Here is a 26,147-nt window from a genome sequence, read left to right as displayed (position 1 = left end):
GCAGCCCAAAGGCTCAGCACACTGGCTCCCCGCACATAGCTGTATGCCCTTCCGCCTGGCCTGGCACAGGGCGCCCGGCATTCCTAAGTTTCTCCTTTTGGGGCTGGGAGGTGCCACTCACTGTGGTGGCCCAGTGATAGAATGTCACTCGTCGGCATCATAGCACTATTCTGGGCCATGTGCTCCACGGCCCGGCAATCTCTGCTGAGCTGGGCAGGCTCAGGGCAAGGGCACTGGCCAGGGGCCAGGAGTCAGGGCCTGGGTCAAGTCCCCTCACTGGCTGGGAGGAGGGGCACTCAGTACCCGGGTCTGGCAGAACGGAAACATGGAGCCTTCAGGCGGTTTCTCTGTGGGCGGGTCTGGGGCACCTGACCAGTCGTGCAGTTCCAACATAGCCCCCACCACCACCACCATCGTGGGTCTCTGTCTTTTCTCCCTGCCTCCCTTCTGGCCTTTTTGCCATTTCTTTCCTCTCTGCCTCCTTCTCACTAGGGACACAGGTGGCACGGCAAGCTAGTGGGAGAGATATAATAATACTGGTAGGCGAAGAGGAGACCCCCATGGCTGGGCCCCAGGGAAGGTGTCCTGTGGGCCTGGTGGGTAACCCCTCCCCGTAGGGGACAGTGCCCTGAAGACAGAGCCTGCACTCTGCCCAGATCAGAGGCACCCAGGGGACTCTTTGGGCCCCAAGGCGGGAGTGCAGGGAGCTGAACAGGGCAAACCCTGACAGGGCTTAGGGGTCATGGGGAAGGGAGGGCTCCACAGCCAGAGCAGTTGCTCAAAGATGAGTTACTTATCCTCACTCTGCTGTTAAGTGTGTTGCAAACTATTAGATGATTAATAATAATAGGAAGAAGGAGAAGGGGAATATGAATACAAAAGTTGAGACTGATGGGTCTTCTAAAATACCCCACGGCAACATCAAGGTTACCCCTGCCAGCTGCCAGCTCCCACGTAGTTTCACGTACACTTCATGCCACGCAAGCTCAGGGTCCAGCCGCGGTCACAGTAAGCTCCAGGGTGGCAAAGCTGCAGAGGGCTGGGACGGCCACGCTGAGCTGTGGGGTTGATGGGGGTGTTGCAGAGGACCAGTTAGAAAGTGCAAGAAAGGTGGAGGAGGGGCCAGGTTCCAGGCGGATTGTGGGAGCCCCTGGACTTAGGGACAGATTGTTTGTGGTGTGAGAGGAAGGGAGAGGGCAGCGGGGGAGTGTGGTGCCCCCGCCGGCTGAGGCCCCTGGAGGAATGCCATCTGAGGGCTGGGAGCAACCCAGGAGTTGTGGGCCTGCACGTGCAGCTCAGAGGGGTCTGAGCCAGAAGGCGAGTTAGGGCCGGAACACATGCGCGCACGTACACACACACACACACACACACACACACACACACGTTAATGAAAGTCATGGGAACAGCTTGCTTGGGGAGGGCAGTCCCGTGAAAGGAAAGGCCGCCAAGGAGTGGACTCTGAGTGACACAGGGCTGGGGTAGGGGACATTTCCGAGTACTTATTGCTGGTCAGGTGCCTTCTGGATGTGGCAGAACCCAGCTGGAGCCTAAGCTGAATCCACTGCTTAGGTTTAGACAAGCTGGGGCTTGTCGGAGGGGGCAGCTAGCCAGGTGTCCGTAGGCCATGGCCACGGATGGGGGCAGGGCACCTCAAAGTGACAACCCCTATCTTGAGGGGCCTGAAGAGCCAGTGGGGGGGCTGCTCTGAGAAATTGGGGGATGGTGTCCATCCACCGCTGGTCCCCCTGTGGTCTCCAGGCCCCACCCCTGTGGGCTCCGGGCTCCAGTCTTGGGCTCGACTCTGCCATGTGGGGCAGGACCCCATCACCAGGGGTGACACAGAGCCACTGACGGGCCCCAGTGCCCACTGCACACAGACTGCCAGGGCAGGGCAGGAGTACCTGGAAGCTGGAGCTGGTGTGGCAAGAGAAGTTGTACTGTCAGGACCACCTCCCTGTAGCCAGCCACGAGCTATTGGCTTCCCAGACCTCTGGGGTAGAGTGTATTGAAACCCAGCATGTGGGACACCCAAGGAGAGGTGTGCCATGGGCGAGGCTCTGTGGGCAGGGCCTTCTCCAGGGCCAGAGCTAGTAGGCTGGTATGAGTTTCCTGGGGTGGCCGTAACAAAGGACCACAAGTGAGTGGCTTCAAACAGAGATGGATTCTTTCATAGTTCTGGAGGCCACAAGTCCAAAATCAAGGTGTTATCAGGGCCGTGCTCCCGCTGATGGCTCTAGGGGAGGGTCTTTCCTGCCTCTCCCAACTTCTGGTGGCTCCAGGTGGCCCTTGGCCCGTGGCTGCATCCCTCCAGTCTCTGCCTCCATCTTCACATGACCTCCTGCTCTGTGTCTGTGTTTGTCAAATTTCCTTCTGCCTCCCTCTTGTAATGACACGTGTCGCTCTGTTTAGGGCCTGTTCAAATAATTCAGGATGATCTCCTCATCTGAAGATCCTTAAATTAATCACATTGGCAAAGTCATTATTTCCAAATAAGGTCCCAGTCAGGTTCCAGGGATCAGGATGTGCCCATCTCACTGGGAACATTTCAGCTGCATGTGATCACTGACCTGGGAGGCTCCAGGTCGCTGATGGCCCCCAAGGCGGGACGGTCTGTGATCTCAGCCAGGGAAAGAGCGTGCAGACAAAGAAGAGAGGGGGCCCAGAGCCTGGCCAGCGTTTCCCTCACTTCAGGGCTATGCTGAGGAATTGCCTTCCCTAGAAGGGGCTGTGATAGCCACACCAGAAGTGGCAGGAGGGAAACCCGGCAAGGGAGGAGGAGTGGCAGCTGCGGACCCACAGAGAGGAGAGGCCTGGTGACAGGTGGTGGCTGAGGACCTGGGAAAGAAAGCATTCCGAGAGTGGAGGAGAAGAGTGAGGGCTGAAGAGGGCTGGAGGCAGGAGATAAGAGTGGGATGATGAGTCAATAGGGAAAGGGAGAATGGGGTCCTTTTGCAGAGTGTCAGGGGCAAGGGTTAGGCTGGGCCGCTTTCTCTTGGTTTTGTTTCTTAGGCTGAGTGCCTGGGGGGAGACAGTAGACAGGCAGCCACTGCCAATGGAAGAGGGAGGCGCAGGAGGGGTCAATGGCATGGTGGGGACCCGAATGAGACAGGAGGAAAGGGACAGGGGAGAGCACAGGGAAGCAGGGCGGTCTGGGCCACTGGCCAAGCACCTTCTCCTGCACCACCCCCAACCCCAGCCATGGGCCTCCCTGAAGCTGCTCCCTAAGCATTTCCAGTGCAGAAGGTGGGGCTTGATGTAAGGAACAACTTCCTAGAGAAGCTCTCCCCACCCATCTCTGTACATACGGACGGACGTAGAAGCCAAGAGTGGCTGGCTAATAATGAGCAAGGGCCACCAGTGACATACCAGAGGCTCCCTCACTCCCAAGCCTGGGGATGACTGACCCCAAGCACGGAAAGGGGGCCATCCTTTCTCCTGGCTCATTAGCTGCTTGGGGATTGTTGTTTGCTAGGGACTGAGGACTTCGATGGCATCCTAAAGGACTGTGACTGTCCCTTCAGCCCTCCTGAAGCCACAGACCCTGTTCCTTAGCCAGCTGACCATGGCCTCAGTGGCCAACTCCGTCTTGGGCTAGCCCTGGGCAGTGCCCCTGGTCCAGGGGGAAGAGGCACAGGGGCATCAGTGGATGATTCCTGTCTCAAATTTTCTCCCCGTCCCATCAAGAGAGGGCCTACGTGCTGAACACAGGGAGAGGAGGCTGCACGTAGCCGCCCAACAAAGCAGCTGGCTCCAAGCTCTCGGAGCAGGACAGACTTCACATGCTGGTGCCAATGTTGCCATGTGGACGGCAGCCATCAGTAAAATGAACATGCTCCCAGGGTCAGTGGGGGACGGGGCTCTCACCTCTCCTAGCTCATTAGCTGCTTGGGTCTCCGAGGGAGGCAGTGACACAGTCCCAAGGGAGTCTTCTCTCTTTTCTTCAGCCACTTCCAGACCTGCATGTGTGGGTCTCTCCCCTCCCCTCTCAGCACCCATTTCTTCCCCGCGCCTGTCCTTCCAGAGCTGCCCACATACGCCTGCTAGGAGGCTGACTGATACCTGAGGTGTTGGCTACCAGCCAGGGCGCACCTCCTGCCCAGGAAAGCAGCCTGCCCCTATCTCCTCTGGCTCTAGAGCCAGGGGCCTCAGGTCTGGGGTGGAAGGGCATGCCCAAGGATCCTGCCATAGTGTGGGAGGCCAGAAAGGCGACCCGGCCGAATATGGCAGGGTGAAAGCCTTGCTTCAAAACTGGCTCCAGGTGAGGTCTGGTGACCCTCCAAGTGTGGGTGGCAAGAAGAGCAACTCAAAGGTAGCTGGCTCTCGCACAATGACATGAGACTCCACGGGCAGCACAGAGCTCGTGAGAGGTGTTCAGGAAATCAGGGGCTGGCTGCAGCTTTTACCTTTCCTGTCTGGGCACAGTGGATCAGGCAGGCCCGGCCACTGTGGGGCCAAGGGGTGCCAAGGCCATGACAGCCGGACCGCTCCGCTGGGGTACCTCCCTCCTTGGCCTGCAGGACAGACAGCTGGCTTTCAAAGAGTGAACACCCAGGAAAAGTGGCTGGGGTTGGTGTGGAAGGGGAACAGGTGCATGGGCGAACGTCTGTGAGTGTGCATGAGAAAGAGAGTGTGAACTACCGTGTGAGTCTGTATGAATGAGTGTGTGACAGAGTGGGACTGTGGGTGCATCACTGAGTGGGTGTGAGTGTGAACATATGTGAATAACTGTGTGTAAGTGTGAATGTGGGTGACGAGGCATGTGTGTGAATAACTGAGTGTGTCCAAGTGTGTGTGTGTGAGAGCATGTGACTATCTGTGAATAATCGGGTGTGAGTGTGTCACAGTGTATGAATAACTGGTCATTATGAGTGTGCGTGAGTATGTGAATGTGCATGAGTGAGCTGTGTGAGTGTGTCTCAGCACGCGTGCGCATGTGACCTCTGCTTGCACTGACAATTGCCAGGTCTCAAAGGCTGTCCATGGAACCAGCTGTTTCCTGCAGGAGGGACAGACTACAGGGAGGTGTGCCAGTCCCTTGGCCCAGGGAAGAGACCTCCTGCAGGTCCTTTTAGGTCTCTGTCACAGGGGCACCTCCTCCAAGAAGCCTTCCCTGAGCTCTCAGCACCATCCTTCCTCTCCCCCAGTTGATGGTCTCCCTGGGCCCTTACCCCCCCATCCCCATGTCAGCTCCCTGTTTCGTGGTCCCTGTCGTGGTCCCTGCTGCATCCCCAGCACCCGGCCCGAGCCTGGCACACAGGTGGCCTTGGGGCCCGATTTGTCCAAGGCGAGAAAGAATTTGTGGTTGTGTCCAGGCCTCTTCTATTTGCTCTGTCAGGCTCTGAGCCCTGCCTGCCCCGGGGTGGTGATGCTCACTGTGGAACTGTCACTTCTCTTTCCTGCACACTCAGCCCCGTTCCTGTGCCACCCCCACCCTTTGACCTTCTGCTCTCTGCTCACAGATGATGGCAAAGGCCTGATGTGGGTTTGGAGGCACCTACTGTCGCTGGAGCTGGGGAGCTGGGGACTCTAAAAAGGAGTGGCATGAGCCGACCACCTCCCGCCTGGCAGCGAGGCGTCCATGGGCACACACTTGGGTCTCTGTGCACAGATGTGCCTCTACATTTGTGAGTCTAGTCTTCTCTGCATTGGGGTTTGTCAGTGTGTCTGTCTCCATGAATGTCTACGTCCCGGTCTGTGGTGTCTACCTGTGTGCAATGTCTCTGTGCCCTCTATAATGGGGTTTGTGTGATAACCTTTTGGGGTTACCTACTTTGAGAATCTGTCAGAAGTTCCAGCTTCCCTTCCAAAGACGCATGTAGATGTCGCACTCCCAACAGTTAGTTAGCAGGCAGTTTCAGGACGGTCACCAACCCCCACCCAAGGCAGGGGCCCATGGACCGCAGGCTACGAATCAGTAACCCAGCTCCACACTCCATTTGACTGTCAGAGAGACGGACCCAGAGGGCAGGGCTCTCCAGACAGATCAAAAGCCTGGTAGTCCAGTCGCATGCTCCTAGCTCTTTCTCTGCACTCTCAGGTACCAGGGCCCCCAGCTTCCAGCCGCACCCACCCCACCTCGGGCCAGCGCCCTCCCGGGGCAGGGCCAGACCCGGAAGGGCGGGCACCCCGCGCGTCCTGGGGGTCAGAAGGCGCGCACCGGGCTCAAGGCTCTGGAGCCCCGCGGCCCCCAGCGCCGCGCGCCGCCCCCCGCGCCGGCTCCCTCCTCCCTCTTCCTCCTCCCCCCGCTCCCTCCCTCCTCCCCTCCCTCTTTCCCTCCCTCCCTCCGCGCTCAGAGCTGCGGCTGGAGCTGAGCGCGCCGCGTCGCCCGCTGCCGCCGGTGCGGAGCGTGGGGAGCACTCGGCCGCAACCCTCGCCCGCTGCGGAGGGTCGCGCCCGCGCCACCGGCCAGGCTGCCCTGTGCCGGGGCCTTTCCGTCCTTGGAGCGGATCGTTGCCCGCCGGGCGCCCGCCCGCAGTGACAGCGCCCGCCGGAGCCGAGGCCGCGATAGCGGCCGTGCCCATGACCGGGTAAGTGGTGCCCCGGGGCGCGCGGGCGCCGCCGGGGTGGGCGCGGGCGGGCGCGGGCGGGGCGAGAGGCCGGGCAAGTGGCAAGGCTGGCAGGTGGGGGAACGCGAGTCCCCGCCTGCGGCACCTGCACCCCGCGCCGGGCCTGCGTGTCCTTGCGGCGCCGCGGCCGCGCGTCACCCCGGGGCCCCAGCCGGCGGGCAGCGCCCCGCACCCAGTACCCTGCGCCCCGCATCCCGCGTGCACGCGCATCTGCGTCTAGGGAAAAATGCCTCCAGGGGCTGCGGGCGGGGTCCCGGGAGGGCACAGCCGGGACGCGGGGCCTGGGCCAAGCTGACCGAGCGCACGCACCTCCAGAGCCGCGCTTTACCCCCTCTCCCGTGCCCTCACACTGTCATTCTCCCCAACACACGGTCTGAGAAACCCTCACACGTTCCCACACTGTCCCCGCACGCCCACACAGACGTCTGCTCAGACGACCCTGCCGCTGGCATGGGCAGTGCCAATGGCAAGCCGTCCCTGCCACACTTGGGTAACTCCTTCTCCATCCTCCGTGCACAGCTGTCCTCCCCCTCCTCACCTGTGTGACCTTGGCCAGAAGGCTTTTCCTGTCCGGGCCTCAGTCTTCTCCAGGGCTTAGGATTCTGGCATTTGGAGCGCTGGGACAGCATCTCCCAGAGGAGGGAGCCCTGGATCTCCCCCTTGGACAGCCATCCGGTTCTCTCTCTAGGACCTGGTCTCCTTCTTAATGCTGGCCTCGCAGGGCTTAGTGGCCAGGCCAGCTGAGGGTGGGTGGCAGGCAAGGTGGGGGCCTGGAGGGAATGTTGGGGAGTCCTGGGTGAGGGCCAGGTGAGGGGTTGGGAGAGAGTGGGGAAAGGCTTCCTCAAGGGTCAGGACAGGGCCAGCGTCCCTCAACTAGTCACTTGACACTCCCGGGGCCAGGTAGTGGGGCCACTCGGTTTTTCAAAGATGAGGCCGTGGGGGCTCAATCAAAAGTGGGTCCCTGACAGCTGCAAGGTTGAGTCCAGCCTGACCCTGGCCATCCCAATCTCCCCTGGCTCCTTGCAAGGACTTGGGGGCCAGCCTGGCAGACATCATACTCATTTGTCCACTACCTCTGTGCCTTCACCCCTGCTGTGCCCTCACCCACGGGTCTGTGAGCATCTTGAGGCAGGGACTGGTTCCTAATCTGTGCCAGCAGCTCAAGTGCCCACCACAGGCATGGCTCAGAGTGAGCACAGGTTTCCGTGTGGCACATTCATGACCTTGACTTCACTGAATCTGCAGAATCACCCGATGAGGGAGGCAAGGCCTGGATTTTTCCCCCATTTTTCAGATGAGAAAATTGAGGCCCCAAGAGGGGACGGGACTTGGCCCTGCATTGACTGAATAGGTGGATGGCTGGGGCCATTCCCATGGGCCTGGCAGGGATGGTGTGTCCCAGGTCCAGGCACGGTTCTGAGCTGGTCCCTGGACCCTTCAGCTGAGTCTCGTCTTCAACGCCAGGTGTGAGCCACTGGTTTCATCTCCCCCCTTCACAGCTGAGGAGACCAAGGCCAGAAGGCTCATGAGAGAGGAGACGGGATGCGGACCTGGGCAGGGGGAACCCCAGCCTGAACTAGCCCACAGAGGGGAGGTCTGGGGCCTGTCTGGGTCCCTGCCATGCTTCAGCTGAAACCTGGCAGAGGGTCCAAGGGTGTTGGAAGAGGCTGGGCAGTTGCTTGCCCAGGGTATTGATTGTCCCTGATGCTAGCCTCGAGAAGGAGGGCCAAGGACACAGCTAGTCTTGATCAGATCAACCTGGTCTCTGCCCAGTGCTGCCAGGTGGTTTGAGCAAAGGGGCAGGCGGCTTTGGCACAGACATGTGGGGGGGTGACGCAGGCAGATGGCACTAGGGTGGCGTGGGAGGGGGCTTTGTGTGGAGCCAGAAGGAGAGCCAGTCCTATGGGGAAGGAAGCCCCAAGCTATGAGCGCTGGGGCTGGGGAGAGAGCTATGACCATAGGCACAGAGGCGCTGCAACAGGCCCCTGAGGGGCAAAGAAGGCTTGGGGGAGCTCCTGGGTTTGCTGCCACCTCTGGGACTGATGGTTTTGTGACCTTGGCCAAGTCCCTTCCCTGCTCCAGGCCTGGAGAAGGTGGGGGGTGGGCATCCGTGGACTCCGCTGACATTTCAGGATTCCCAGCTGGGGCTTTGGTGGTTGAATCATTTGCGAGCAAGCGGGGAGAGGCCCAGGCAGTGAGTCAGTGAACTCTCTCCATCCCAGAACGTGTTCTCCCAGGCTAGGAAGGCTGCTGAAGGGTTCTGGGGTCAGCTTAAGCCCCTCCCCCACACCTCTCTTGCCTTCCTGGTGGACAAGATGAGAGTGCCCTGGGCCCCTGGGGGCTTTGAGAGCTGACCTTCAGCTGGGACTCTTGAAGCCAGAGAAGTCAGGCCCAGCTTCCTTCCTCCCACCTTACAAAGTGAGTTGTCAGCACATTTGTGGGCTATGCCCATTGCACTCCCTTCCGATTTTAAACTGAGGGTGTGTGTCTTTAACTGATGGCTGCTGTCTCTGTCAGAGGTTATCAGCACATCAAATAATGTCGGTCATGACAGTGATAATAATAATGCCAGTCATCTTGGGCCAGACATGGTTCTCAGAGCTTCACAGACATCCCTTCACTTCAGTGAAACAACAACCTAGTGTAGCAAGGGCTGTTACTATCCCCATTTTGCGTATGAAGAGACTGAGGCCCAGAGAGGTTAGGCAACTTGCCCAAGGTCACACAGCCAGTGGATAATAAAACCAGGATTGGAAGGCAAGCCATCAGGCTCCTGAGTCTGGTTTGTGCATGTAGCCACTAGCTCCATAGTCTCTAGAAGTCTGTGTTGAACTCAGCAGAATGGAGTGTTGTACATGTGAGCCAATTGTCAAGGACGCTTCCAGGCCTGAGAAGACCCTGCAGCTCAGAAGCTGAGCCACCTGTGCCCTCTATCTACCCACTGAGAAAAATGGACAAACCAAGGATTTATATCAATCTGAAGCAAGTTGGGGAACAACTTGCAGTTCAGTAAGTCTTCTGCATGGCCCCTCCAGAGCACCTCTACGAAGGGGCAGTCTCAGTGTGCGTAAACGGGACCTGGGCTGTGGCACCAAAGGCAGATGCTTCCATCTAACCGAGGGCTCGCTGCTCCAGAGCCTCGCCAGTGCCATCTCTGAGATGGGCCCAGGTGCTGGGCCCTGGCCATGACTTTGCTGGGCATGGCAGGCAGAGACCTGGGATGTGCAGATGTCTTCACCCTGCCCCCTGTCATTTCCTAGCCCTGGCTGAGCTGGCAGAAGCCAGGCCAAGTGGTGCCCGGCTGGAAAGCCCTCCCCTGCCTGTGCACCTTCTGTTGGGTGGGAGGTGCTGGAAGTGGGCCTGGGAGTGCCGCCTGGAGAGCAGAATCTGAGCCCACACGTCACCAGAACAGAGGGAAAGAGGCTCTTAGATGTGGGAGCGAAGGCCAGGCATCTTGGACTGCCCAAGGTTGGGAAGGGGACGAGGCCAAGGTCATATGGCTGAGTACATGACAGAACCTAGACCAGAGCCACAGGCTGAGGTGGGAGGAGAGGACTAGAGGTCTGTCCTGAGTCCCACCTCGAGAACTGGCAGGGGACTCGGGGCACAAGAGGTTTCTAGAGACTTGGGTCCAAACCAGAGCTATGCAAAGGGGACGCTATGGTCAGTGTCTTTGGGGAGCGCTTTATTTAAAGGGGTTCTGAGCCTGATTCAGTGTTCTGTACATGAGTCCCTCAGTAAAAGGGAAGCTTTTTATTCAAATGAGAAATTCTTTCCTACAGCCACCGTCTCGAGGCACTTTCTCAAGCTGCACAGGCTGATGCAGTGGCCGGTAACCACAAGTGGTAATTGAAGTACAATTTAAAATTCAGTGCCTCAGCCAAACTAGCCACATTTCAAGGTGGCTGCTGTATCAGACGGGGCAGCTAGAGAACACTTCCGTCACAGCCAATGCAGACCCAATTCCTCACACAGACCCTGAGGCCACTCTCATGCCTACTGCCCCATGGCCCCTTGAAAGGGAGTGGGTCAAGCAGGTGTGGATGCCTCAGGGCAGCTGATCTGCCCCCTGGAGAATCTGGGGGCCTTTGCCACACTCGCCAAGGCTGGCCCAGGTGCCTCCACACACATGGGGGAGGGAGGCGCAAGCAGCCCACCACGAGGTGGAGATACCCGGCCTGGTCCAGCAGCGCCCTGATTCCAGGGGCCTGGCATGCCAGCTTGGGGCAAACCCGGATCTGGCCCTGTTCCGCGCTGATGAGGCCCCTTCCTTGTGCGCAGGCTGGCTCACTGAGCAGCTCTGGGTTTTTTTAAAAACTGACACTTATTTCTTTCCATTTAAAAGTAATGCTGTTAACATGTATGCTCGTTATAGAAAATTCATGAAACACAAAGAAGTAGAAGACATAGGAAGCCCCCTCCATCCTATTATCAAAATGCAAGCCAGTGCTTCCATTTCATTGGACTCATTTCCACTCCGTTTTCTTTGCATAGACTATTTATTTTCACATTACTGTAATTATACCATGGGCATAATTGTGTAATCTATTTTTTACTTCACATAAGCATTCTCTTTATTAATATAATCCCTTCCTAAATGAATATTTTTCCAAATGGATATAGTTTAATTTTTTTAAGATTATGAAAGCAGTAAGTGCTTATTGCAAAAATAAAGGAAGAACTTGAATGATGCAAAGAAGGAAATACAAATGCTCATTCATGCAACAGCTACTTACCAAGCACCCAGGATTGTATCAGGGCCGTCCTCAGGGCTGTAATTACGATTTGTAATGGATGAATAATATTCTCAAGAGAGTGTCATTCGCTTAATTATTTGGCTATTTGTGGAAATCCATGCCGTCGGATTTGTTTCGCTCTCGTACGTGGGGCTCTGGCTGAGCACCTTCGTGGGATAATGCTCATGTCCCAAGCAAAGTGCGCAGACAGAAGTTCATTCTGCTAAGTTGTTCTCCAGAAGGGCTTTGCAGCGTGCCCCAAGGCTTGTCCACCACAGCTTTGCCAGTGTATCGTCATCAAACAACATGGCAGAAATATCTTGGTCCAAAATATCTGCTTCAGTTTCTGTTTCTTTAATTGCTCGTGAAGGTGAGCATTTCCCCACATGTTTATTAATTGTATGTCCTTTTTTTTTTTTTAGCGATTTGTCTGTTCCCCACCTTTATTTACTGAGTTCTTAGTGTTTCTCTTGTGTGTTTGAATAAACTTTATACATGAAAGGTAGTGACAATTTTGCATGCTCGTTGCAAATAATTCTTAAAACTGCTTTTTTCTTTGCCTTTTCATTTTTTCATGCAAAAGGTAAGCACTTTCTATCTCACAATTTTTTGTGATTATTTTCCATCACTTCTAAGTTACAAAATCCCTAACAGAAATCTGAGAATTATTCATATGTGAGTGTGTGTGTGTGTATTTTTAACATGTTTAACTCCTTAATCCGGGGGCAGGTAAACTTTTTCTGCAAAGGGTCCGATAGTAAATATTTTCCACTTTGTGGGCCACACGGTCTCTGTCCCGACTGCTCAACACTGCATGGAAGCACAAATGCAGACAGGACAGAAAAGAATGGGTGTGGCTGCGTGCCAATAAAACTTTATTCACAAGAACACTTGGCTGCCAGATTTGGCCCTCAGGCCTTGTTCACCAAACCCTGTTTAATCCAAAGGGAATTTGTCTGGAGGAATAATATGAGGTGAGGATCAAAGGTACATCGTTTTCCATAGTTACATCCTCCCCATTTCTTCTATCAGATCATTTGTCCCTTGGCTAGTGTGTGACGACTCCTTCAGCACCGTCTTTGATGTGTAGTGGGGAGGACCTATTTCTGGGCTGTCTGCCCCATCCCGTGGACCCATCTGTGTGCTCCAACGCCGTAATGAGTGTTTACTTCTCACACCTTGTATCTTTTAATACCTGACCTGCAGGTCCCAGCTCAGTAATCTTAAAGCAAAACAAAACTCCTTTGCCCTTCGTCCATTGAATTTTAGAACCATTTGGCAAGTTCCTTTCCTCTCTCCTCCTAAATCAAGCATCGGGACACACAGTCTCTGGACCTCTTTCGAGTTCAGAGCAGTGAACTTCCCTACGGACTCTGTGGCGTCTGTCTCTCCGCAGACGCTGAGGGTTTCTCTTCCGTAGATACGCAGGGAGGCGGGTGTGGGCAGGAGATTGTGATCAGAAGCAAAGGCCCACAGCTGAGGATGGCCAGACGGCCCAGGATCACCAGACCCTCCTGATTAAGAAACAGGAAAACAAAGCTGGCAACCGAGGAAAGGACAGGGAGACACGGACTCACTGCTGGCCGGCTCCATTCCGGCTTCCGAGGACTCAGAAGACAGGGCTTTGTTCGTCTGCTTCCCTTTGGAAGTCATGGCTCTGGCTTGGCCCGAAGGAAGGCACATTCAAAAGAGCCACCTCGGTCACCTTTCTTTGCCTGGCCCGGGAATGTCATCAGTCCCTGGACTTTCCCAATACTGGGCATCCTGCACGCCCATGTTTTGATGCAAAGCCTGAACCGGGGTGGAGGCCCATATGGCAGCTAGTTCTCTGCTGAACCACCGTCCACATGATCGCTGGCACAGCCCAGGATGGTGGCATGGGATGCGACCTCGCAGGGAGGGCCCTTCTCCACAGTGGACCAGCCTGGCTGAAAGTGCTCGGTGCTCCTGTGCCCCCTGTGGGCAATGGTGCCTGCTTCTGGGGCCACATTTGGGCCTCCACCTGCCACACCAGGCCCCGGAGACCTTCCCTGATGCTCCCAACCACAGACCTCAGCTCTGTTCCTCCTGGAAGAACCTGGGTGAAAGGTCCTGTCTTAGTTTGGAGCCGCAGGCCTAGGAAGGATGCACGGGGCCCAGGGCCTGGTGGTCTGGGCTCCTCGGGCTGCTGGGGTCCCTGAGCACTGCCCTGGGACGGGGTGGCCCCTGCGGTCAGACGGAGGCTCCCACCTGCTGTGTCCCAGCGCCTACAGCAGGACAGGAGGAAGGGGCGCAAGGCACAGACCCATCCTGGGCACCCCCCACCCCATCTGCTCTCTCCCGTGGCCCTTCGCTTGATGGCCCTGATGTCCCCCAGAGAAGCCCGTGGGGTGGCAGAAGGCAGCCCGCTCATGAAAGGGGGTGCCAGGCCCCCGAGGCTCCCCATCAGGCTCGCCCCAGGGGAGGAGCACCGGGGTGAGCTTGCAGGGCAGGACTCCCTGGCTCTACCAGTCCAGTCCGGCCCCGCTCCCCCCATCTCTTCCCCCACCACCCCCCACCCCATCCCTGGCCCCCGTCCTCCATGGCATTTGGCCGTGGACAGAGGGGTCAGGGCTTCGGTGGGTACACGCTGAGGGGTGAACTCAGACCGCATGTTGTTGCCATTGAGGTGTCCTGACATGAGAGGGGCCCTCCTGCGTCTGCCCGCACCCTCCCCCCCACACACACACTCCCTCTTGGGACCCCCGGCCCTGCAGGAGCTCTGTGGTGTCCTCTCAGGGGCTTGCTGGAAATGCTTCTGGGTTTTTGTACTATTGTCCTCTGTCAGAACCAGCCTTTCAGGCCCCAGCAGGGCTCCGTCTCTGTGATTCAGATGGCAGCCAGGGCCTTGGTGACTTTCAGGTCGTGACGTTGCTGCCTGTTGGGGTTAGTAAGGATGCTGGAGTCGGGGCTGGACGACTTGCAGATGCCCCTCCATGGGCAGTAGCTTCCGAGGTGTCTTCTGGGATGGCACTGTTGGCCACTCTCTCCTCTGTCAGTGCATTTGGCAGTAGGTGTCCCTCCAGGGTCAGCCTGGAAAGGTGGCATGAGTGCTTTGGTGTGCTAGTTCTTTTTGTCTGGGTCACAGAAGGCCAGCTAGACTCAACTCCCATCTTTAGTCCATATACAACTTCTCTGCTCCTACCAGCATCCTTGCCCAAGGCCAAGGTCTTTACTAAGTGCTCAGAGTGGCCTGTGCCCAGGGTCTCTGCATGGTGACAATCCTCATCAGCTCGTTCTCCACATTGAGTTGGCTCTAACCTCCAGCCAAGCTATGTCCCACAAGGCCCAAGGAGGCCTACTTTGCAAAACAATCTGAGACCCCTGGGTGGAGCCCAAGTTAGCCCACCACATATCTCCCATCCCCCATTTGGGGCCTGACCTTCCAGACTCTTTTATTGGCCACAGAGAAGTGGGTCTCCTTCCCTGGCAGTCCTCCTGGCCCCCGACCTTGACCCAATGAGTCTCCTTACGCTGTCTTCCCAAAGGCTTCAGCCTGTTTCCAGAAACCAGATCCTCTCCCCACCAAGACCCACCATGGGGCCCCCATGGAGTCTGTCCCCAGGAGGATATGTGTGCCCTGACAGTCTCCTTATCTAGTCACCCCTGGTCTTGCAGTGTCCTGGGGCCACCAGCTGTCATTTCCTTAATTACCTGTTTAGGCCTTGGCTGCTTCTGGTGGCTTGGAGCAGGCTTTGGGGATCAGAAGCTGGCAGGGCAAGCAGCCTGGTACCATGGACAGAGCTGGGGAGACCTGGGGGAGGATTGGGACTGGGCACCCTTATTCTGTCCATGTGTTTGTTCTCTGGCTATGAAGACCTGAGTACAGGGACCCACTATCTCCCAGACCCCAGATGTGTGTTCTCTGCCCTTTGCAGGCTGGAGGCATGCCCCAGAGGCCAGGCACGGCATTTCTGGGTCCCCCCACCCCGCCACTCCAGAGACCACAAGCCAGGCCATGCTCTGCTGGGCAGGCCTGGGACCTCACTGCCCACCAACTGCTCACAGACTAAAGCAGGAGGGGCGTGGGCCAGAGTGGGCCAGACTGTGAGTGTGGGAAGGGGACGGCTGGCTCCAGCTCCCTGCTGCAATGCAGCTCTCTCGGCCACAGCTGCTGTAATTGGATAATTAGTGTCATTATGCTTCCTGCCCATCGCTTCTCGCTCTCCTGCTCTCTCCAGCTCTCCTTTTCTAGCTCTCTTGCCTTCGCTGGCAGGAAATAAATGACTGCCCCACCCCAGGGTAGAGTCATGAGCCCCTTAATGACACTTCAAGGCTCTAGCCAGAAAGGGGTTTCTAACTTCCCTCTGGGACCCAGGGGCACCGGCTGCTGTGAGGGCCACCATATGAGAGTGTGGGCTTCCAGAAGCGTTCTGGGGAGCCAGTTATCCTCGAAGTGCCCAGAGCCCTGCAGGAGGGATTCAGTGCCAGGCAAGGTAGAGGACGACCCCAGCAACAGGGAAGCGTGCGAGAGGCGTATGGGGTCAGCCCCTGGCCAAGCGGAATGTTCTGGCCTCACTGGTGGAGCCTGGTACTGACCTATGAATTCTGGGGTCCAGAGGGGCTCAGAGAGAGCTCAGGGCTTCAGGGAAAGCCGAGGGTGGGCGGGCGTGGCAGCCAGACTGACTCAATAAGAAGCGTTTCCATCTCTCATCTTCCTGGAGAAGAAACCTTCCAGGGAAATGGGCTCCCTGGGGACAGTTCTATGTATGTGTGTGTGGTGGCACCCCTGTCCTAGGAGCTCACACCAACCCCAGCAGGAGGCACCAGGACCCATTTCCCAGATTCAAAAGTGGAGATCCAGAGAGGTTGAGTAACTTATGCCAGCACACACAGCCATTCCTGACTCCAGTGCCTGCATTCCCAAGCCCTGAGCTTTACAGGGACAGAATTCCTGTCTCGTCACTTTGTTGAACTCTTAATTGGTTGTAATCATGTGTTCGTTGCTTTTCTGGGGTTTTCTGGGCAGTCACTTGGCAGAGGAACAATGTTGAATTCTCTGGAGCCAGACCACCTCAGTTCACGTTGGCCTCTACTCCTTGCTGGCTGTATGACCTTGAGTGAGCTTTTTATTTTTCATGTATGCAAAGTGCAATTTTTAAAAACAAAGCAACAAAAACAGAGAAGAGGCCGTGGCCTCTTGAGTAAGCTGTTTAACCTCTCTGTGCCTCAGCAGCTTCAGCTGTAAAGTGGGGATAATCCGTCTTCTGCTTTAAAGGCTTAGCACAGAGGGAATGTGTCGTTCCGCCAAAGCATGGAGAAGAGCACTGGCAGTGCCTATGGCCAGACTGGCGTTCTGTCTCTCTCTCTTCAGTACTCTCATGGCTGTCTCCTCCTGCTTTGCCTAGAACTTCTAGGACAATGTCAAATGGCACAGGTGAGAGCTCCGGATCGTCACACGTCCCAGGGAGTCCATGGAAGGATGAGGGTTTGGTAGGTCATGGAGACTTCAGGGTGGCCTCCTGGCTCTCCTAGAACCAGGGCTGGCTTTGGGCGCTGAGGGAAGGCAGGCATGGTACCTGGTGATGGAGGCTGGGTTCCTCCCCACACACCTGAATTGCCTAAGAGATGGGCTTGACCTCTTTAATGGAGACCCAAATTAATGGAGGCATAGATGAGACAGAAATTCATTTCTTTCACACATAAAAGTCTAGGTAGGCAACCTAGGACTGGTCCGAGCATTAGAGACCCGGGCTGGTTTGAGGGTGTTGCTCTCCCTAACACGCAGTGTGCCAGGTAGAGTAAGATAGCTGCTTCTGCTCCAGTCTTCACATCAGCATTCCAGCTGACGGAAGATCACATTCCTTTCCTTTAAGGACACAACTCTGAAGTTGGCCTTATCCCTCTTTTTTCCCATATGCTAAGAACCCTTAGTGCTGTCCATGAGTAAGGTGTGTCCTTTTTGCTCAAATCTCATTGGCCAGGACATAGTCACCTGATCATACATAGCTACACCAGAGTAGGGGGAATATAGTCATTAGCTGGATGACAAAACACCTAGCTGAAAATTAAAATACAACATAGGAAGAGGGAAATAGAAATCGGGGAATGTCTAGCAAGTCTCTGCCACAATCTCCTGGGGGTTTGTTAGCATCTCCTAAAGCCATATTGTATCAACAGAACCTGCAATCTGGAGGCCAGGCCTACCCCTTCTGGTCCCTTCTGAAGACAGGTTGGGTCAGCGCCTCTGAGGAAATTCATATCAGCAGCAATGAGAGAGAGAGAGAGGCGCCACACTTCTACCAGGGAGGAGGGAAGACTGCTGGCAATAGCCACCAGCAAGCCCCGCCTCTCCGCTCATCTGCTTCTCTGCCACCTAATAGGCAACCAGACAGCTGAGGCAGGATGTGTGTGGTGCCAAAGTTCACTGTGATTGAAGGGTGGTGTCGGACACATACGGAAGGGTCTTCTTAGGTTCCCATTTCACGTAGGGGGTGCTCCTGACAGTTCAGATCCACATGGGCAGAATCATCTGTTGATCGGTGCTCGAGGCAGTGGGACTCCTGCCATCACTGTGCAGCCCAGGGCATCATGGGAGGTTACTTCTGGACTGGTGGCACCTGTTTGGTTTTGGAATTGCAGTAACATACACATAGCATGGAATTTACCGTCTTAACCATTTTTAAGCGTGCAGTTCCGCGGCATTAAGTGCGTTCACACTGTTGTGCAACAATTGCCACCATCCATGTTCAGAATTTTCCGTCATCCCAAGCTGAAACTCTGTCCCCATTAAACACTAAGTCCCCATTCCCCTCCCCCAGCCCCGGGCAAACAGCTTTCTACTTTCTGTTCCTATGGATTTGCATACTCTAAGGACCTCGTACCAGTGGTATTATACACTATTTACCCTTTTGTGACTGGCTTCTTTCACTCAGCATTATGTCCTCAAGGTTCATCCATATTGTAGCATGTGTCAGAATTTCCTTCCTTTTTGAAGCTGAATAATATTGCACTGTATGGAGAGACCACGTTTTTGTTCATTCCTCTGTCCATGGACACTTGGGTTGCTTCCACCTTTTGGCTTTTGTGAGTACTGCTACTCTGAACATGAGTGTATAAATCTCTCAAAGACATTGCTTCCATTCTTGGGGTAGATAGCCATATGTAAGATTGCTGGACCCTATTGTAATTCTATGTTTAATTTTTTGAGGAACTGCCATACTGTTTTATATAGTGGCTGCACCATTTTACATTCTCTGTTGGGGCTTGTCTTAACTGGATAATTCTGGTCGCTTCCTGGAGACTCTGGAAGCAGGTAAATATGTGGTGTCAAACCTTGCTGGGCCTCAGGATCCCCTGAGGGAGGCTTCACAGAGTCTTGGTGCCACCTCCCTTCCGACTGTTAAAGTCCGGCTGGGACAGAGCATTTTTAAAGTCCCCCTCCAGGTCTGGCATCTGCCGCTCTAGGTTAGACTAAAGCATTGGGCCACCAGTTCTCGAGGGGTGCTGTAGAGGTTCACCAACCCAGGTCCCTGCCACCCCCAGGAATCTAGACTTGGGAGCTTTCTCCGGGTCCCAGTATCCTCCCTGGCTGGACTCTGTGCATATGTGTCTTTCTGTTGGCCTGAGACGGTCCTTCGAGTCTGGACTGGGCTCTGGATGGGAAGCCACCTTTGGCCTTGCTGGCAGCCCCCATGTGTTCCTGAGGTGGCCCTGGTGCCCTGGTCACAATATAACAGGCCCTCCCCTAGGGGCAGTCTTGCAGGGGCAGAAGCAGGAGGGTATGTACGTGAGTTTGGGGAGAGGGTGACTTGGTGGTGATTGACCCTTTTCTGCTGTTATTGTTTTTGCCCAAAGCTGCTCCCTGGGAGAGCCATTTGATGTGTGCACAGATTGTACCGGGAACAAGGAGGAGGAAGGAACGGAGGGGGGGCTGTCCCTTTAAATCTGTTTTCTCTGTTTTATTTCCTTCTCTTTTCCCATCCTCCTCCCTCCACTAGCACAAGTGGTGGGGCTGTGAGGGCCTAGGAGCTGCAGTGACGGTGCCTCTGAAATATTAATGAGGCTGTTCTCTGCCTCAGCTCCTTCCCCCGCTCCCTCCCTCCCTCCCTGACTGAATGCAGGCCTCGTCCTTGGAGCCCTCCTTTCCCTTACTGGGTGGTCACCAAGGTGGTCAAGCAGAGGGACGGGGCCAGGGGCACGGGGGCTCATGGGACGTCAAGGGTTAAAGGGGCCCCTTGGGCCACTGTCTTCACCTGCCTGGATTAAACCAGTCCCAGAAGAGGGCAGGGCAAGTGGGGTCCCCCTAGGGCTTCTGCCTGCTCCCCACCTGCTGCCAGTAGGCTTGACCAAGCCCCACCAGTACAGTAGTTGTGCAGGAGGCCCTGGCTGGCCTGTGGGGCCTCCGGCTCTTGGTTCTATGGGGTCTGGCCTGGGTTCCAGAAACCTGGCCCAGGTTCCAGGTGCCTGGAGGTAAAGAGAGGAGGGGACTGTTATTTCAAGGAATCCCCACAATGAGTCCCATTGCTGAGCCATGGGTCATTCTGGAAAGTGAGGCCCTGCTCAGTGGATCTGTGGGGAGATGCTAACGGCAGTGTGCCTCAAGGAGGGCAGCAGTGGAGGGCACATGCGCGGCGGGGGTCCGGCTTCGCCTCAGGCCTGCATCTCTTGCCCTCTGACCCTGCCTCAGATGACCTTGGATTTGGCTGTGCTGGGTTATGCTCCTTTCTTGCCCCGAGGCATGGCGTCTCCTGTGGAAGCCCCCAGGTGGCAGGACGCAGCCCTTTCCCTCAGGCACCAGCCCATTGGACTCGCTTAGTGACTTGGGAATGGCACTAGGAACTGAGACTGCCTGGCTTCTAGCTTGTGCTGCCAGCTGGGCTCCATCCACCCTGGGAAGGCAGCAAATGCCACACCATCAACATGGGGACAGACGCCCACTCCGACCCCAGCAACTGCAGACTGCTGGAGGACAGGGGCTGCAAGGGGACTGTGTTTCCACAATTGAGAATGGGGTGCATTCTAATGCTTTGCAACCTCTGACTTGGAGGACAGCAGTGGGATTCCGTCCTCCATTCCTTGCCCCCTCCGTAAAGGTGAGGCTGGGCAGCCCCACACAGAGCTGAGGAAGCAGAAGGCTCCAGGGCCTGAGCTCCAGGCATCGTGACGTGACGTGGCCAGGATGTCTGATCATTGAACCTCCCTCAGCCCTCACTGGGTGTTTGTGAGGCTGCAATGACAGAAGCATCTGGAGCAGGGGTCCCAAGAGAGGGAACCCTGAGAACACAGGTGCCCCCATGTCGTTCAGGAAGCTCCAGGGCCAGGGGGAAGGGTTTCAAGGAGACGAAGTGGGGGATCCAGGCAAATTAAGTCAGAGATGCTGGGAGAGCCCCCAAAGCCTGAATAGAGGTAGCCAAAAAGGGCCAGGGAGGAAGAGTGGATTCCTGGGTTTCTAGTCCGGTGGACATGAGTCACTGGGCCTAGGGGCAGGAGATGTCAGGACGTCCAGGCCCTGCTGGAGAGAAATGTCCAGAAGGCAGCTGGGGGGGGGGGCAGGCCTGAACTTAGGTGATCTCTTGCAGTGCTCTGGCAACCCCCTGAGGTAGCAGCCTGTTGAAAGTGACAGAGCGCGGGTGAGGCAGGCCAGGGAACCACCACAGGTCTCTGCTCTTGCCACCCCACCATGCTGACCAATTTGTGCCAGAATGGAGCAAATGCCAGAAGGTCCCAGTCCCCCTCTGTGGAGTTTCTCAATTCAATTAAGCCAATTAAGGTCTGAAAGATGAAAGGGTACAGAAACGGTACATTCCCTGCCCTTTGGGTTTCTACAAGCCGTTCTAGGCAGCCAGCCCATGGCCAGGACGTCTCTGTCAGGCCTGCAGAATGGATAGGCCTGGTCACTTCTGTTCTTGGCCATTTTCGTGATAGCTGCTGTCCTTATTCGGACTGAGGAAGGCCATTGCCCAGACTTACAGAGAACCCAGGAAAACATAGTATATGCTGTTTGGTTTCTATGGTGGCCAACAGTCACTCAAGACAGACGATTTACCTGATGGCTCCTGTCTGCCTTATGGCCTGTGGAGTTAATGAAGACGAGGAAGGTTAGCACAAGCACAGTTCTCGACTTGAGGAAACCCCAGAGCTGAAGCAGGGCCTCTGAGCACTCAGAGAGTCACCTGCTGGGGGTCACGGGCATCTCTGCTGCCCTTCATCCCTGTACCTCACCCTTGTGGACGGTGATGCCCCGCTCCCAAAGGCTCCCAGCTCTCCTTGGCTGGCCAGGCCCCTGCTCACTCACTTCCCCAGGTTTCCATCCTCACCCAGGCTTGACCACGCAATGGATGTCCCGCCAAGTCAATAACCACATGTCTCAAAGAGCTTATGACCCCCAGGCGGGAAAGACATGCTCACAGGTAGATGCCAAGCAGAGCGAAATAGGAACAGCCATGGGATTCTAGACTCAGCAGCAATCAATTTTGGTAGATACTTTCTGTAGAACGTTCCACTTCAATTAGTGCTCAAATTCATTGGATGTCATCAGGTGGAGATGGGACAGAAGGTGTGCAGGGAAGGGCACACGGAGTGCTCAGCACTGGCAAGGCCGTGCGCTGGAGCAGGGTGAGCGGTGCAGTGAGCAGATCAGTGTGGGGCACGACTGAACAGGCTGGAGCAGGAGAGGAACCGGAAGGTCCTTTGAAGGAAGCAAAGGTGCTTGATGGGTGGGGCGTGGGGGGATTGAAACAGAGGGTGTGGCTTTCTGGAGGCCTGTGCAGCTTAGAGGCAGAGAGAGTGACAGTACCTGAAGCAGGGAAGGTGGTGTCCCACAGCAGGGTGGTGACGAGCCGCTCCACTGAAGGGAGACCTGTTAGGTGGTAGACTGCACGTGGGGTCTGCTGGGTGGGGAATGAGGGAGAAGGATGGGGCCACAGCTGCAGGCAGGGTGCGAAGGAATACTGCAGTGAGGAGGGCCACGGGGCCATCCAAGAGGCCGTAGTGAGGGGTAAAATTGCTTTGTACCCCACCCAGTCTCCTTATCATGAGTCACTTTGGGCCCAGTTGGCCACAGCAATGACAGCTCACCAGTTAGGAGCAGCTCAAGGACCCATCGTGACTCTGTCTGGGCTGCTGTTGCTTAACCCAAGGCAGGGCCACCCTGGGGGGCAGGGGCAGGAGTGTGAGGAGAAGGAGAGAGCTGGCCTTGGATGAGTCCTGGTGGGGGTGGGCAGGGACGCGGTGCTGCCGGCCTGCAGAATGGGCATTTCTATCAAGCCACTGGGATGAGCCCTTCCAACTATGCACCATGCACTCTGTCACCCCCTGGAGCCCACTGGTGCCCTGGGGCAGAAGCCAAGCACCTTCCAACCAAGTCTTCTCCAAGTGGGTATGGAAGCCAAAAAGATAAAAGGTTCCAAAGGAACAAAAGGCGTCCATCTGCTTCCCTTTTAGAAAGAGCCCCTATGGAGTCCCTAGGTGGCTCAGTGGGGACCACAGGCACACAGCTGGCCTCATGCGGTAGGTCTCAGAATGCAGGCCAATGTCCTGCCTGCCAAGGGCATCAGAGTCTGGGGTGAGTGCCCGCCACTCCCGTCAGCCTGGGAGGGAAGTCTGCTGTGAGAGCTGCTGTGTCCTGGGGACTCACGTTTATGCTGGATGCCCCCTCCCCCTGGCCCCTGCACTCACAGCACCCCTTGGTTGGTCCTCTCCTAGTAGCCCTGCCTGCCCAGGGCCTGGAAGACCGCTGAGCCCAGGAAATTGACTCACGGGGGCGGGGGCTATGGGCCCAATGCTGGCTGAAGCCGGTGTCTACATAGATGACCCAGACCCTGACCGTGTCCCTCCCCTCCAGCAGCCAACAGGCTAAACAAAGGTCCAGAGAGGGGAAGGAAACTGGGCTGGGTCGGGGGGAGGCATGGGTGGAGGCACCAGCAGGGCTGTCTGGAGAGGACCGAGGAGTGCAGGTGACAGGTGAAAGCTGCCATTGCTGTCTCCAGCAGTTCTTGAAATGGCCCGTGGAGGCTTGTGGTCAGAAGCAGGAGACCTGCGTGTCCTCATGGCTCTGCCACTTCACCTGGCTAAGTCTTGGTTTCTTGCACAGGCAAATGAGAGAGTAATTCCTGCCGTACCCACCTGGGTGGGTGGGGTGCATTCACATAGCACCCCAGAAGGAGCCCACCGTGCCTCTCACACCACGAAAGCTTTGCTTCCTTCAAGTCCCGGTGCTCTGCTGCCCCGCACATCCCTGAGTTCAGGGCTCACCCCCATGGCCCCAGCCCTCACCCGGTCAGGCAGAACGACTGGACTGCAGCCCCTGCCCTCATCTCCTGGCTTCTGTCCTCACCCAGTAGCCCTCCGCTTGGTGGTGGCCCATGTCACTCGTGGCCCCATGGAAACTAGCCCCATGGAATCCGTACCTGCCTTCCCCCACCGACCTGTCCTATTACCTGCCTTCTTCCCAATGTCAAACATTCTTCCCTCCAGAAGAAAGGTTCACTCCTCTACCTTGTTCTGGTCTTTTCTCAAATGTGCCCCTTCAGAGAGGCCTTGCCTGCGCCTGCCGCCCACTGAAACCACGCTCCCACCGCTCTGATGTTGGTTTCTCACCAGCAGGCCCTGCTTGCTACCCATCTCCCAGCCAGACGGAAAGCGCAGGAATCCATTCAGTCCTGTGTGCCCGTCTGGCCACGGTGCGGGCAAGTGGTACACGCTCAGTAAAGATTTGTCAGGTGGTGACCTGGAAGGGTGGGCAGTGGGCAGTGGGGAGGTGCGTGCGTGGGGGAGAAGACAGCACATTTGTGGGTCTGCCACTTGGTTCCCTCATCTTCTGGCAATGAAAGCAGCTCTGTGTGGAAGGTGTCTAGGGAGTTAACACTGCTGGCCGTTTTCTCAGGCACCTCTCTGCCTCCCAGACTTCACGGGGAAGGACTGCTCTAGGTACACACGCTTTTTCTTGACAGTGTGGAGCCAGTGTCCATCCAGAGGAACTCAGGTCCCCACCATGTTCTGAGCCCTCTGAGGGCTGTGGTGCACCCCTACTCCCGGCATTCAGCAGCATTCACTGGGCCCTGAGTGACAGGCAGAGGGGCTCTCCTGAGATCAGCAGGCCACTGGGCTCTGGGTTATTGTTTCCATGGGCAGTTCTACGTAGACCAGAAGTCTGGATTGGTGGCTGAATTTGCCTCCAAGAAGATCCTTCTAAGCCAGGAGCCTCCCCAGAGGCGGGGGATCAGGCCCAACTAAGCCATGTTGCCAGGAGCCCTTTTTGCTGGTGTGAAGACCAAGGCCACGTACACTGAGCATAGTTCAGTCCTAGGAGCTTAGCGCACAGCCTTGGGGGATGCTTCCACTCAGGCACGGGCCACAGGCCTGCAAAGAGAGGTGGCGAAAGAACAGCAGGAGAAGCTAGGAGCCTGGGACCGGTGGGCCCAGCAGGCCCCCGGTGGTCTGCGCCGCCTGACCCTGTTGGACGCTGGGGGCAGGGCAGCCCAGGTTGCAGAGGTATCTTGGGCAGGTATGGACAGTGGTGGTGGGGTGTGGGGACAGTGAAAGGGATGACAGCTTCATTGCTCTGCAGAGGAGTGAAGGTGGTGTGGCTCAGGAGTCAGCTGACTGCTCTCAGTGTGGGGGAACGGGTGGCAGCAGCACAGTGGGGCAGGGCAACAGAGAAGTCAAGTCGCCAGTGACCTGTGGCTGCTTTCCCCTTTCTCCTGTGTGCCCCCTCCTCCACCCGTCCCCTTTCACTCCCTTTATCCCCATCCTTCCCTCTCTCCCTCTTTCCCTCCCTCTCTCTCCCCCCTTTCTCTGGGCCTCCTCCCTTTTTTGCCCCCACCCCAGGTACCCGCAGGGCAGCAGAGACACCCTGATCTGGCGCCCAGCTGGCCCTGTCCATGGCTTGGCTCGCTCCCTGGACCCCTGCGCAGCACCGGGCCTGAAACCGTGAGCTCTGAGCAGCAGAGGCCGAGCCAGAAGACCGCCTAGCCACCCAGGATTTATAGCATGCCGGCCTCACAGGGCGAGTCTTAATCAGGCAAGAGCCTGAGGTGATGAAGCTGGAGGAGGGGCACGGCCAGGGGACAACAGGGGCACAGCTAAGCCACCCATGCCAGGCCAAGACCATCACTAATCAATTCCCGCCCTACAGGCTTGGGCGTTCATGGTGGGCAGGACTGGGGGTGGCCTGGCAGGTGGGCCTGGCAGGCCACGAGGGCCACTGGCACAGCCTGGGGGGTGAATTTTGCACTCAGTGAGTCATGACTGGGACTAAGTGCACATTTGTAGACAATGTTCTAGAAGAGTGGACCTCGGTTTTGCCTCAGCTGTGCCCCTGGCTTCTCATCTTCTCCCCAGGTGTCTGCACTTGGCCATTTTCCTGCAGCCACCACCTCTGCTACCCTTCCCCCAGGCACTAGGACCTCAGGTGGCCACCTGCTCCCAGCTGAGGCTGCACCTGTGAGAAGGCCCAGCACCCTCTCCTCCCAGAGCAACAGGAAAGATGGGTGACATGGCCAACAGTTCCATCGAGTTCCACCCCAAGCCCCAGCAGCAGCGGGAAGCCCCCCATGCAGGCGGCTTTGGGTGCACACTGGCGGAGCTGCGCTCCCTCATGGAGCTCCGAGGGGCCGAGGCGCTGCAGAAGGTCCAGGAAGCCTATGGGGATGTCAGCGGGCTCTGCAGGAGGCTGAAGACCTCACCCACAGAAGGTAAGTCTGCCAGCGGAGTCCCAGCATGGCCACATGTGCACAGGGGCCTCTGGGTCATGTGCCATCTGACGCTCTCCTAGCCATCGAGGGACATCCTGAAGATATTCCCTACCCCCAGGGCAGGCCCGGTCAAGGGCTGTGTGGCGCCACTGCAGCGGCTTCCTCGAGGCACACTTGACCCTGACCATGCC

General features: G+C 56.8%; 1 protein-coding gene across 7 annotated transcripts in view; it reads left to right on the top strand.

The window, feature by feature from the left end:
* Nucleotides 1-6,289: 6,289 nt before the first annotated feature.
* Nucleotides 6,290-26,147, top strand: part of ATP2B3 (ATPase plasma membrane Ca2+ transporting 3) — a 69,159-nt gene continuing 49,301 nt past the window's right edge. For all 7 annotated transcript variants that reach the window (XM_033106256.1, XM_033106247.1, XM_033106265.1 and 4 more), the window contains exons 1-3: nucleotides 6,290-6,527; nucleotides 25,091-25,296; nucleotides 25,604-25,956. In XM_033106256.1, the coding sequence (XP_032962147.1) occupies nucleotides 25,749-25,956 (208 nt within the window). In that variant the 5' untranslated portion in view covers nucleotides 6,290-6,527; nucleotides 25,091-25,296; nucleotides 25,604-25,748. The remainder of the gene's footprint in view (nucleotides 6,528-25,090; nucleotides 25,297-25,603; nucleotides 25,957-26,147) is intronic.

The sequence above is a fragment of the Rhinolophus ferrumequinum genome, chromosome X (assembly GCF_004115265.2).
Source record: "Rhinolophus ferrumequinum isolate MPI-CBG mRhiFer1 chromosome X, mRhiFer1_v1.p, whole genome shotgun sequence".
NCBI classification, from domain to species: Eukaryota; Metazoa; Chordata; class Mammalia; order Chiroptera; family Rhinolophidae; genus Rhinolophus; species Rhinolophus ferrumequinum.
The sequence above is the reverse complement of the archived record's forward strand: the minus strand, read 5'-3'. Positions and strand labels throughout refer to the sequence as shown.